Here is a 14,354-nt window from a genome sequence, read left to right as displayed (position 1 = left end):
TGATGGGTGCTTGGGAAGGACTAGGAAACATGAACATAAAACTACATATGTATGTATGAACATATGTGTTCATACTTACGAACATATATTTTCATAATATGTATGAACTTAAAACTCTAAGTATACACTTGAATGTTAATTTTGTACACAGTAAAACTTGTTCAACCTGGGTTGTAATGGAAAGTGTTTCACTACCAGTGAAAGTCTGTCTTAGGAATTCTTAAATAAAGCCTTTAATTGGCTGATGTCTGAGGTGGTAGAGGACAGACGGAAATGTTGGTGGAGGCTCTTTTTAAAGGTAAGGAGGAGGGTCATCCCACTCTTTCATGCAGCCTGGAGCATTTGCCTTTGGAATCATTCATGCTGCTCCCCCATGTGCTGTAAGGACTAACCCGTCACCAGAAACACTGTCAGTCAAGAGGCAGGACCATAGAGAGCAAGAATCTGATCTCATAAAGAAAAGGCACTGGGCTTTCTTGTTTGACCATGCATTTATTAATCTAAGTTGCATGAGAACTAGGGCACACTCCATGAAGTTTGACAGAGTTAATTTTATGAAAATTAGAAGAGTTACCACTTTGTAAAATGGATAATAATGTTGCAGAATCACTGTCCTAAAGAGGTAGCAGAGGCTGGAAATACAAATGAATGTAAGAAGAGTCTAAATCAATTCATGGATAATAGATTCATAATGCTTATTAAGAGTAAATAAAGGCTGTTCTGGACAGATCCCTGACTCCTGGAAATTGAGGTTACAAGAGACACTATCATTTAGTTCCCACAGCCATAAAGAATATTCTCTCTGAAGAACATTGGTATGACCTCTTGTTCATTTGTGCTGTGATTTGCCAGATAGAAAGCAGTTGGACCTAGAGTAAGCTGTGAGAATTTGTTGGTCATGAACAATAACTGGAAAGAAATATAATGCAATATAATGATGTCTGTTGTTTTTTATTATCTGAAGTCCTTCTATTGAGTGTTCCTTACTAAGAAAGTTTAGTAACAAATTTGCCATTGAAAAGGGCGGTTGCTAGCAACAAATGAGAACTTTTCCTTGTTTCACAAATCAAAATGTAAATCTATGTAACTACAGGAAAGCCTAAGTTTCTTGGTGGGGGTGGTGGGGGTTGGAGGGTGTTGGTTTGCTAAGTCTTTCCGGGTTTGTTTGTTTTTGAGTCTGAATAAGCAGCAGTGTTTGTGATGTAGGTGAACCTGCTGGGATCCAGGGAACAGAAGTGGGGGTGGGGTACACCGCAGCCGAGGGACCTGGGGCTCCTGTGTGCTGTCACCTATCGGATCAAGGGTGAGGCAGTGCTTTGACCCTGAAACGACCCTGGTGTGTGTGTGTGTGTGTGTGTGTGTGTGTGTGTGTGTGTGTGTGTGTGTGTGTGTGTGTGTGCCTTTTCGCAGAAGTTGGTCCTGGTGGAGTCAGATGGAGAAGACTTAGCGCATGTGCACGTGCACAGCGTGCATGCTGAACACAGCACTCATTCCTTGAAGACTTACCTGTCAAGAATGAAGAACTAGTCTGAGGAAGTTGTGGAGTAGTTTCTCTTTAGAGGAGCCTTAGAATAGGTGCGCACTCTCTTTCCCTCCCTCTTTTAAAATAAAAATATGAAGGAAAAAAGCACCTCCGATGTTGATTCACAGCTGTGGGAGGACATGTTACCTTTCAGCAGCCTCCTTTAGGGTGGGCTTGTTAGTATCAGCACCCACTCTTGTAGCTGGTTCAGCCCTGCATCAGCTGAGTATCTGAATGTCTTGCTGTTTCTCTCATGCATGGAAAATATTTCATATTTCTGTGAACTCAGAAGCCAGCAGAATTTACCTCATTTGAATGGAGCTGTTGAATTTAAGGTTTTTTGTTTTGTTTTTCCTGTGATTTTTTTTCAATTGTGTAGATTTTACCTGGAAGGGACTAAAATCTACTAATGAAAAACAAATTACAGTGATTTCCGCTATTAAAGGTAAATCACTACAGTGTGTTTTGTGTTGACTCTTAGCAGACAGGAGTAGTAAATAATCAGAAATGAGCTGCATTTTGTTCCAGAGTCAGGAAAAGGGTTTTAACCAGACTAAAGGTTTGATAACATTGGTGTATTCTGTAGCTAAGTAACTCTTTGAACATGTGCACCTCCACATTGTCATGTTAAAACAGCCTGATTAGTGCTTGCCGCTTTACCCTAAGTCCCGGAAGTGCATGGACTGTTGTGGGGACCAGTGTGCTTAGTGGCCCTGTCATGTTTTGACTTCCTTTTTCCCTTCAGTGAGTTTGCTGCTGATGGACATTTAGATTTCTACATTTTCAGCATACAGAATTAAACACCCAGCTGTGCAAATGTTTGCTTAGTTGCTTCTTTTTTTTCTTTAAGATAAGTACCTAGAGACAGAATTCAAGGAAAAAAGATGTTGCTTCTATACACACTGTGACCTAGCTTAGAGACTTGCTTTTTTTATTTGAATAGAAGTCATAATTATTTCAGTGTGCCCAGTTGCTCTGTAATTTTTCTTATGTGAAATAAAAACCACCATTAGGCACCTAGCTTGAATATGTTAAATATGTGTATTAAAATGCCTGATGGGATAGGAACAGAATCCTTTTCAATGGATGCTTTGTATTGTTACTGTATGCGAGTTCATAACTAATACACAACACACACACACATGGCCTCATGCCACTGTCATCTCTCCTTGCTTTCTTTTTGACTTAACACAACATAGACATTTTAGATTTGGAAGATTTTGAAATGTGTGTCTTGACACTGTTGTGTGTGTCTGATGCCACCTTTCTCACTGTAATATAAAACTCAGTTGTGGGTTATAATGGTTGGTCTCTCCTGTTTGCCTTTCATGCCAGTTAGAGTGCTTCTTCTTGATAATTGGAACAGGGCCCTACAGAGTCATATAGTGTGTCATAGCTGCTTGTGTATGGGGACCTGCTGGGTCGAGAGGTCATTGATAAAGAGGGAGAAGGAAAACTTGGATGGTTCATTAATTTTGGAATATGAGCAGAAAGGCCAGGCATGGTGAAGTGAAACACGGGGGCCAGTGGAGACTCGTGTTTCTTATAGGAATAATTTCCTGGAGGGAATACATGAGGAAGGTGCATCCCCTTCAGACACACCTTCCTTCTCCCATAGAATACTCCGGAACGTTCAGCTTTTATAAGAGAAGTTGTTATTTTCAAGTGTAGAAGTATCTAGAAATTAGTAAAGTAGATTCTTTTTTAAAAGTCATGAGTAAACACTGGGTCCCAGATATTTTCTGGAGATTTCGCATTAGCTTAGTTTGGTGATAGTCTTAATAGAGTAGCCATGGGCTGGAATAACAGGGTGTATGGTTGCAATAATGACTGATGGCTGTCGGGTCTGGGTGTTGGTCCAGTGCTGACTTCTACTGGTGGATGGAGTGATCCTGGGCTCAGGTCTGGTACTCAGCACAGGTGACAGCATTTGACAAGTTTAAATTTCACATGCTGATAGCTGACCAATTGGCCGCACTCATTGATCAGATAACTTTGCAGGGAGGTCCTCTGACAAGGTTGCTTTGGTGTTGGATCCAATACACACACAGTCCAGGGTTGCCCACAAAGAACTGGTCATTGTCCTCATGGTAAAATGAGTTGGTCAGGCCTGGGGATGATGCTGGTGTTGAACTTGCCTGCTCTGTATTAGGGTGACACTTGAGGCAGAAAAGCCTATGGCTCCAAATCTAAAACGTGGCACATGGTACTGTCAGTCTCACATGCATGTTACCATCTGGTAGTCTTTGCTCATCTTAAATGTGGTTATAACAGTCAAGATTCCCAAGACTCTGAAGAGCCAACATGGACCTTGCAGTGTGTCCCTCATGGATGTCTCTAACCCTTTGACACTTCAGCAATACCTGTAGGCTTCTTGGGCCTTAGCACCACAGAAGTAATATAATGGGCTATACAAGTCTGAGGTGGAGTGGGGGGCAATCCTGAGTACCTGGTGGCCAAGTCCTGAGAAGGTGACAGTGGGCTCCTTGGAGTAGTTTGTTTCATAATAGTGGTATTTTATTTAATAAGTCTGAAAAAGCATGTAGTGGGTGTTTGAACGCTCCACTTCTAAACTGGTCAAAACAAAGCCAAGTAAGCAGTAAAGAACTGAGCCTTAGTTCCAACAGTAGGTAATTGCTTACCATGTTGGAAACTTAGTTCTTAAAGCAGTGCTTAGGAGGTAGGCAATGCTACGTTGCAGCCTTGGTCTGGGCATCTACCTAGAGTCCAGATTATGAAACTTTTGGCTGCCACAATCAGTGTGAAATCATGACGTACCCCAACTTTACAGCTGTATGTGCATGACGATGATGCATGAGCCATACAGTTTGTCGACTTGTAAGGCAGAGCACCCCTCCCTCAAAGAACACCTCCATATGTGTGAGCGTTTTGGTAAGCCATGGAGTCATGTTAGAGCTCAGCTCCTAGGGGAGTTGTTGGCTAAGCCTTATAGACGTCTCAGTGCTGGCGGATGTGTTAGCCCCACTGCTTCAAATCGCACAAGGTCGCACTGTGAAACAGCATTGTTACGGAATCAGACGTGTGGGTGCTGACTGCGAGGCTGCGTGCTCAGTGCTCTGGAGCACACTGTCCTAGGCTGTGGAGCTCTGCTTTTATGGATAGTCTTGGCTTGACTTCATTCATTGTGAAATATCAAAATGTAAAATAAATAAAGCAAAGATTTTAGCAGTGCTTTTTTTTTTAAAACTCACCTGCTTGTAGCAGCCTACATTCTGTGTGGTGGAAAGCCTGTGTAAACTTGACCATACTTAGAGTGGTCATAGCAGGGAGGCTTTGAACAGTTGGCCTGGATTGTAAGACAGAGGATCATGAGCCCTTTTGCATTATTTCCCTTTGACTCATTGTCTGTGCTGTGAATTAGTGCATTGCCTTAGAGGCAGACATTTTAGTATCACTTCTTTTTCTTTGCTCAGTGTTTTTGTAGATAATTTGCTCTATAGTGTGGACATGGCCCCCTGGTTTCTGAAGTGTGGGCTCCTGGGGCTGACGTTGCTGCAGTCCTCGCATGGACATATTGTGGATCACCAACAGGATGACTCCGCCTGCAGCAGCTCAGTGCACTCATTGCCTGGTTCTTGGTTTTCTTTCCTTCCTGCTCTCCTAATTGGGTTGGGGGGCACAAAGAGATTTCTGTGGTGGGGATCACCTTGAAAGAAGCTAGGAAGTGCTGTCAGGGCTGTAATCTCTCATGAGGAGGGCCTGTTCTCTGAGCAGTGAGAGGCTGGTTTCTGCTGGCTCTGGTATTTGTAATACAAGATTCTTTGTTTTTTACCTGCTCTGTCAACTAAGAAAACTCCTCTCTACTAGACGTGCATCCTTCAAGAATCCATATAGGTGGTATTATTTGATACACTTAGTATCCTCTGTATCTGTGTTAGCTCTTCATTGCTGTCACGGAGTCTGAGGCCATACTCTCCAATGGAAAAGCAGTTTCTTTCTCTCCCAGTTTTGAGGGCATAGGCTGGTCCTGCAGCTCTGGGCCCCTGACAGGGAGCACCTCATGTGGGAACATGTGATACAGAACCCTTACTACTGCATGGATGGCAACTGAAGCGAGTGTGACTGGGGCCGAGGGGCTGCCCAAGGTATCCTCGTAGGCCCAGCTTCCTGCACTTGGACCTTCGAGCACATCTAAGATCAGGGAGTTTTGTTTGGTGGTAATGGAACACACTTTCTCTTAGCAAATGCTGGCGTCATCCACCTCCCACATCTGTTACAGACAGGGCTGGGGTGATCTGACCCAGAAGCACACACACCTACCTTGTATCCAACCACAGCCTCCTACAGTGTATGAATGAGTTAACCTGGACTGTGTGAACTCAATGGAGTTTGCCCTTTGTGTGGAGATGGAATTGGAATTAATGTAATACATGTTTGGCTCTTGTAGCAGGAACATTTTAAATGTCAGTGTCCAGGAAGGAAGCCCCTGCCACTAGACTTCCATGACTTATCAATACTTGATAAGCTGATACAGTAGCATGTCAAAGGCAATCCCACATCATCAACTTCAGGGATAGCATGTGAACAGAAGCAGAAAGTCAGTTTATCTAACGAAGACAGCACTGACTTGAGATTCCTTTTCACATGATGGAGTCCAAGCCATAGTTTAGTTCATTGACCCGCACCTCTTCAGTTCCTCATTTGTTCTGTTTGACTTTCTGACAGATGCCACCGCAGTATGGACAGCAAGGTGTGAGTGGTTACTGCCAGCAAGGCCAGCAGCCATATTACAACCAGCAGCCACAGCCCTCGCACCTCCCGCCCCAGGCACAGTACCTACAGCCACAGTCCCAGCAGAGGTACCAGCCACAGCAGGTAAGCAGAGCCACTGCCCCTGTCGTGTTTTCTCCTGCAGGTCTGTGTCCAGAGACTGATTACACTCCGAAAATCCTCCTGCCCTTTAAAGAGTTATGGGGGTTGAGGCTCTTTTTTTCAAGACAGAGTTTCTCTGTGTACCTTGGCTGTCCTGGAACTATGTAGACCAGGCTGTCCTCTAACTCAGAGATCTTCCCACAAGGCCCAGCACTTCCCTCTATCCTTTCACAGTCCCTTGTCTCCTCACCATATGCAAGAAATTAAAGACAGGGAAGAATAGCTTTCAGTAGCTGCTTGCATTGCTGACTGGTGGCAGTAGGAGGTGTCAGCTCCTTTCACATTTGTGTCCTAAAATCTTTCCAAAGGTGCCCTTCCACTTAGTAGGCCTGGTCAGGAGGGGTTGCAGGTCATGTGACCATGCCGGCTGGCCCTTTATCTTGACCTTTTTAGTTCGGATGTTAAGTGCCGCAGCATGGGAACATGGTCATTCTGCTGAGACTCGCTTAGAAGCAGCCACTTGCTTCTAGAGCACGGGGTACAAGCAGCGCGGCTGCTGTGCTGTTCAGCAGTCTCTGGGGCTTTCCTGCCGGGCTCTCCTTTCCCTCTGGTATTTTGAGGTGGGGGGTTTCACTTGCATGTACCAGGGTGGCCTCGACCTTTGACCCTTCTCCTGCCACTGGTTACCTGGGTGCAGGGACTGTGTGCTGCAACCACACACATCTAGTTTCTGGTTGACATTAGACCAATTAAACACTTGTTTTGAAGGCAGGTAAGATGGCTGAGCGGGTAAAGGCTCCTGCCTGAGCCTAATGCCCCAGTCTCCAATCCCCAGGACTCACATGATAGAAAGAAACTAGACTCTCCAGTTTGTTCTCTGACCTCCATGTGCATACGCACACATAGATACATAGGTGTAATAGAAATGAGTAAGTATTTGTTATTGGGCTGTCTATTGTATTTACATAATTGAAAAGATAGTGTGGAGTACGTAAGTATTTGGTGAAATGATTCCGGTTCATCTTTAGACTATTGCTCTTGAGTGGAGCAGGCAAGTGGGAGGAGCCGAGAGCCTTGCAGTGAGCCCAGACAGACCGATCAGCGGTCCGCTCCTCCTGTGAGGCAGCGGGCCTCCCTCAGCCCACACTGCCCTCTGCACTGTCTCTGTTGTGCTGGGTGTGGAAGGAGAACATGAGCACACAGGCCTGCTCACTTTTTAAGGGCTTCTTTATGGCAGGAATAGTCAGTTGACTATGTACATATGTATAGTTTATACATAATAGAACTTTTGTACTACCTGTAATTGTGTGTTTTGTGTGTGTACAGCTATGTATACTGGAGTGCTCATGCCCATAGAGGAGTCGGATTCTGCCTTGAGGTGCAGTCGTGAGCCACCTTAATGTGGGAACTGGACTCTAGCTCACGTCCTGAAAGAGCAGCAAGTGCTCCCAGCTGCTGAGCCGTCTCTCCAGCCCCATGGAACTTCATTTTAAAGTGTACTTTAGGATTTGCCAGATGCCACATGACTTTGATTATAGACTTGTAAGGGAGTTTATGACTTTAGGAGAAAGCATATCAAAACCACAGAGAGTGAAGACACTTGCGTGTTTAAGATGTGAGCAGCCAATCTAGGGTCTGTGGAAGTGGGGTGTGCAGTCCTTCAGTGATCTAGCCCTCACCAGTGTGCGAACATGTTAAAGCACTTATATCAGTTCCCTTTGGGGAGAGTGACTGCCATCTGTGCCTTGAGAGATAAGGCTTTTCCAGGGCTGTCAGAGCCTTACTGAACTCCTCGTGGGTGCAGGGCGCTCGGTCACTTCATGCAGATACTCTGCAGACAGCCTGGCTCACCTTACACTCATGTGCCTCAGTGAACCTCACTTGTAACACCTGCATTTCCTCAGGACCACTCTCCAGACTTACTTCCTTCATGAACTGTTCCACTGATGGCTTCCAGAAGATGGCAGTTAGTCAGTCAGTTACTACCCCTCACATTTAAACATGGACAGCATGCCACAGGCAGGGCCTGCTTTAATGAGTACTATCTTAACTACTTAGTCTAGGGTTTCCTTTTGCTGCTACCACTGTTTATTGACTTGAATGCAATGAGGTATATGAAAAGAAACAGTGTATTTTTAACCACAATGGCTCATTATAAAAAATGGTCATTTAAAAAAGATTCTGAGTAAAACCAAACATGTCAGGACTTTTTTTCTTACCTTTTCTTTTGTTTTCTTTTATTTTCCTCCTCCTCTTCCTCCTCCTCCTCCTCCTCCCCCTCTTCCTCCTCTCCTCCTCCCCTCCTCCTCCTCCTCCTCCCCTCCTCCTCCTCCTCCTCCCCCCTCCTCCTCCTCTTCCTTCTTTTTGTTTTGTTTTGTTTGAGACAGGGTTTCTCTGTATAGCCCTGGCTATCCTATAGACTCACTCTGTAGACCAGGCTGGTCCACAGTACTCAGAGATCCACCTGCCTCTGCCTCTGCCTCTGCCTCCCAAATGCTGGGATTAAAGGAGTGTGCCACCACTGCCCAGCTATGTTCTAACTCTTGAGTGTAAAATATCTGAATTTTTCAAAGTTCAATTTGATATTTAATACAATGACTCTCTTAAAAAAAAAAAACAGAAAAGTTTCTTGCCATCTTAGTTACCCCTAGCCACGCATATCACACTTTGCCAAATAACCTCACTATTATAGATACATATGTGTACACACACACGCACACGCACACGGAGATTACATGTGTAATTATGAACTCTTTTGTACAGTTGAAGATGTACTGTAAGCTGTGTTTATCCCTTTACTCTTTCACACACTCATTCACTCACATAGATTTTCTAGTGTTCCTTTCCTTCCTTTATAGCTTTTTTGGGTTTTATGGCCATATCACAATGTATTTAGTCAGTTCTTTTTAATGACGTTTAGATTGTTTCTAGGTGTTTCCGACAGTGTTGCCCTTATAACTCCTGTATGCTTTGTTCCCTACATAGACAAGAGTGTCTGGAGGGAATTCTTACGGCAGCTCTGTCAGAGGCCACTGGGAGGGTGTCTCCCTTTGTGTCCACCATGCCTGAGCACTTTTCCCTACGTCATCAGTGCTGGGCGTGGTTTGGGTCTGAATTTGAAAGCATTTTTCTTAGCATTTTTCCTGAGCTGTGAGTTTCTGTCTTTTAATCTTGATTTCTTTCATTTTGGTTTTAAACTTGATTTATGAAAATTCTGTGCATTTTGGTGGGCTCCCCAGGAATCAGAAATGCCCCCTCCATGTGCTCCTTGGTTTGTAGAAACAGAGGGTGCTGGGGCTAAGGAGATGAGTGGTGGGCAGAAGTGCGCCTTATGACTTGTGCTTAGTCTCTCAGGACCCATGTGGTAGAAGGAGAGAAGGTACTTCCAGAAGCTTTCCTTCACCTCCATACATGAACGCTATGGTACACATAAAATAAACAAGCGAGTGTTTAAGACAACCAGGATGAAAGCATGGAGAGTGCCAGGTCCCAAGTTTGTTTGTGGATGAAAGACCCAGAAGGCCCTGGTGTGGGTGTGGTTGGAATGGTGTCACTCAACCTGTGTCTATCTGAATCTAGCCTCAGGAATCGGATGAGGCCTGCCCACACCATGGATGGCCATTTGCTTGTTTCAAGTCACCAGTTAAAATTTGATCCCTCTAATGATGGAGAGGGGCCTTCTGCCATTTGCTCAGTTCCCTTGTGAGAGCTGTTCGAATTTCCTCTGGGCTTCTGTTCTTTTCTGTTCGGTTTTTTATATCGTATTTTGTTTGTTTGTTTCTTTTGTTTTTGCTGCTGCTTGGTATGTGCTAGTTGCATATCCTTAGTGTTCTTTCTGGAGTTTTCTTTCTTATGTTTTGCTATCTAGCGCAGCCTGGCCAGAATGTCCTCTTCTACCTTTGCTGGCGTGTTCTACCATGCCTAGCCTAATGGTTTTCATTACTTACTGGTTTTTTTTTCTCCCTAATTTGTCTGTTTTTGTTGTTATTGCAATCGTGTCTTTTCTTGCTTTATGTATTTTTCTTCGGAATAGATAGTTCTTAAAAAAGTGGAAAAGCATTCAAAACAGTGCGTGCAGTTAAGCCCAGCCCTGAAAGGCCAGAAGCATGTGATACTGAGTATTTTCTACTAGCTTCTTGTGCTACAGGCCAGGGAGGATGCTGGCCTAAGGAACCCAGGGAGCTTCTTGGGAGGGAAGGAGGTTACTAATAGTGCTGGGTATCATGTACAAGAGGGGTTAGGGAATGAGAGTCAGTCCTCAAGGCCCTGGGGAAAACTGGGTGATAGTTTCATAGCTGGCAGTGGGAGTAAAGTGGCATGCAGTTGACATAAGTGATGAGGCCAAATGATCATTGTGCCTTTGCAGCATTGTATGCTGAAGGAGCTGCCCTGCCATCCCAGCCATTCTCCATCACTCCTGCACATCACACCTGCACATCACACCTGCACATCACACCTGCACTACACCACCTACCTACTCACTCCATTTCTTAGGCAGCTTAATGGTCCCTTTACATTCTTCAGAAGCACTGCCCCACTAGGGATATCCCTGTGCCTTTCCTCTTTTGTCACTGTTGTAAGTTGTATTCTTACATTGTATTTTCTAGCCTCTCCCATTGTGTCGTTGGAAGAAACTGACAGGCCAGTCCTCTTAGTCTTAATTATGTGAAAGCCTTTGGCCTTTCATTGTTACATGTAATCTTCACCTGTGTTTTTCTTTCTTTTGGTAGCTGCCCATTGCTGGGCTTAAGGATGGTTCCACTTTTCTAACTTGCTAAGGCATCTTATCCATGATGGAAACTGAATTTTCCCTTTTTTTCTTTGTTGTTTGTAGAGAAGAGCATTTATTTTTCTCATGTACAATTTCTTTCTGTGCTGTGTGAACCTCACTTATGGAAATAGTAAACTAGCCTCAAGATACATTGTGTGTGTGTGTGTGTGTGTGTGTGTGTGTGTGCGTGTGCACGCGCGTGCGTGTGTGCACATGCTCATACACACACAGTTGACTGTTTTCTGACATCTGTTTGGGTTCCTTACACAAGTGTTTGTGAATGAGATTGAGCTGTAATTATCCTTTAGAATAGCTGGTGTCTGTGGCACTTTGTAAGTAAATTGCAGACTTGTCTCTTCTCTGTTTCACTGGAGGAATTTGTGGTGTTTGAAATGAATGGTCTGTCCTTTGAATGCTTTGCAGGAGTGTCCAGAAAGCCATAGCAAATGATGGCATGCTTAATTTTCACCCTTTGTTTCACCTGGAGATTTTAACTCATGATTCTAGTTTTTTTGTATGTGATTGTAAGAGTTATAAAGTTTTTCTAAAATTGGTTGCCATGTAAGTATTCTTATATTTATGAATCTGGTTATTTCACTTTTAACTTTATTAAAATAAGTTCATAGTCCTTATTAGCATAATCTTTGTACGATCCAGAGCTGAGGCATGGGAACTGACACTTTTCTTTTACTCTTTTATTAACACTAATGAATTGTCCATATTAATGGGCTCTGATGTTTCCATCATGCGTGTAAGTGCCATTGATCATGTCCCTCATCTCCTCCTAACTTCGTCCCTTCCCAGTTCTTCAATCATTTATCTTCTCTTCCAGCTCATCTAGTTAAGAAAAATCATTTTTGGTAAAAGCTTTTCTGGACTTCCTTGGTCTTTGTCTTTTCCATTAATATGTATGTGTGTGTATGTATGTGCATACTTATGTATGTATGTATGTATGTATGCACACATCATACACACATACGTATTATGTTTTGCTCCCTCTAGGGTCTTAGTTTCCATTCTTCTGATGTCTTTTCTTTTCTCAGGTGTATGTTTAGCGTCTTTGGACCCTTTAATCCCAGATTACAATATTTCTTCTAAGCACTACACTGGACCGTTTTTCCAGCTTTGATGCCATTGTCTTTGTCTTTTATTTCTGAGGATTGTCTGAGGATTCCTTTAAGTCTTTGCTTTCTGAAAGTGTTTTTATGGAGGCTAGTCAGGGTTCTGAGCTGGTTTCCTCAGAAGGAGTATTTAGAAGGTCTCTTACTGGCTCATCATCTCTAAGCACTGATTCCTTCGGGGTGCCAGCCATCAGAGCCGTGTTTAATTCTTTCTCCTGTGAAGTTCCTTTCTTACAGATGTTCTGATGTGCACATGAACAAGACTGCACAGTCTGCACACAGATGCCACCACCAAATGACATCACCAAATACCTTCAGAGTTAATTCAGTGCCCATTGTTCTCCACCTTGGTCTCATGCTTCCTCAGACACATGTCATCTTCTCCAAGTACTAAATTCTTCAGCTTGCTATCTGCTAGTGGAGCCTTACTATGTATATTGTCTGTTCGTTTCAGATAGAATTTAGACAAGGCTAGCCCACTGATGCATCCCTTCTTCCTCTGCTGACTGTGCATTGACATGTGGGAAGCTGGGCCATTGTCCCATAGAACGGCTTTCCAGCTGCTTTGTCTGATAGAGCTGAGTATGATCTTCTGTTTCCTGCACACTGTCAGCAGGGCACACTGACGTGAAGAGTAGCATGCACTTATGGTTGCCGTAAGTCACAGCCCCAAGTGTTCCTGCCCTGCCCTCTCCAGAGACTGCCCCGAATTCCTTTTGAGTGGATGCCTGTGGTGGCTCTAGCTCTTGTCTTTGTAGTCACTACTGGCCCAGGCTTGGAGACATGAGAGGCAGACCAGCCTTCCCTGTGCCCCTCCATCTTTCTCACCTACTACATCTGAGTATAACCCACACCTTGTGAAGGCTAATTTGGTACCCGTCATTACTGGCCAGTGACTGTGCGTCCTGGGAGCTTATAGCATCACATTGACATAATGTTTGGTTGTCCCACACCAGCTAAGCCAAGATTGATTAGAGGGCTCATGTAGTATGTCCTCTGGGACCACGTTAAATAAAACTCTCCTTCTGCGGTTTTGCACACCACAGGGGCAAGTGTTAATTTTGACCAGACACCCCGGTGGTGGTCAGCCAGTGGCTGCTGATTCTCAAAGGAGTTGCGCCCTTTATTCCTGTCTCTGCGTCCAGGCCTGCCTCTTCCTTCTCTGTTGTGGGTTTGTACCATTTTAGTCAGTGGTCCTTCATGGTCTCCAGCTTTGTTCTCCATGCTGTCCTCCCCCCTACAAGCTCAGGCTTCCCTCCCACCCCTCACATGGCCCTTGCACAGTAACCAGCTGAACTCTGGTCGAAGCGGACTGCGCCAGCTGGGGCTGGCTTCCTGTTCTCTCGAGAGGCACTCCTACTGAGGCCAAGTGTGACAGAGATGCTTCTCTGCGGCTCAGGTCCTTCCGTCAGCAGAGAATCAAACCTCTCTAGTTGTTTGTTACTATATTGCTTAAAACTTTATAAACACAATGTTGATATCAAGTAATTTGGAAGGCTCACACTTCTTTTTTTATTTTTTAATTAAAAAAATAGTCCAGGCTGGCTTCACACTGAGGTTACTCCTGCCTCATTCTCCCGAGTGTTCTGGATTACAGACATGTTCTACTATGCCTGGCTTAACTTTCTCATTTTATAAAATGGAACTTTTCTAATCCCCCTTTTCATTTTAAAGACTGTTTATAGATAAATAAGCTACTTTCAGAATTTTAAATGAACCAGAACAAAATGCCTAGTCTACAGCAGAAGTGAAGAAGAAGCTGTAGTCAGTGCTGTAGTGCCATAGGCGAGCGTTCAGACACAGCCATTAGAAACCTCCTGCAGATGCTTGAAGTTCACTTGTGGTCTCTGTGTCTTCACAGCACAAGAGGAGAGCTGGCAGGAGCCTTGTGTTGTTAGCATGCCTTGTATTTCCAGCAAGATCATCATGTGGTATTCTCTGCTACAGTGGCGAGACACTTTCCGTACAGTTCTCAACAAGACGGCACACAGTCAATAGTTACTATGTAGTCTCCTTCCTGGGGATTCAGGGCATTCTAAAACAATCCACAGAACACTTTGTTCCTCTGGTTTCTAGGCTCAGTCAGCTTTTATAGCATGTGTGTGTG

At 44.2% G+C, this 14,354-nt stretch overlaps 1 protein-coding gene across 1 annotated transcript in view; it reads left to right on the top strand.

Moving 5' to 3' along the window:
- Positions 1-14,354, top strand: part of Arid1b (AT-rich interaction domain 1B) — a 345,497-nt gene that overhangs the window by 88,432 nt on the left and 242,711 nt on the right. Inside the window, 1 exon segment of the mRNA XM_032894759.1 lies at positions 6,209-6,358. Coding sequence (XP_032750650.1) covers positions 6,209-6,358 — 150 coding nt within the window.

The sequence above is a fragment of the Rattus rattus genome, chromosome 2, assembly GCF_011064425.1.
Source record: "Rattus rattus isolate New Zealand chromosome 2, Rrattus_CSIRO_v1, whole genome shotgun sequence".
NCBI lineage: Eukaryota > Metazoa > Chordata > Mammalia > Rodentia > Muridae > Rattus > Rattus rattus.
The sequence above is the reverse complement of the archived record's forward strand: the minus strand, read 5'-3'. Positions and strand labels throughout refer to the sequence as shown.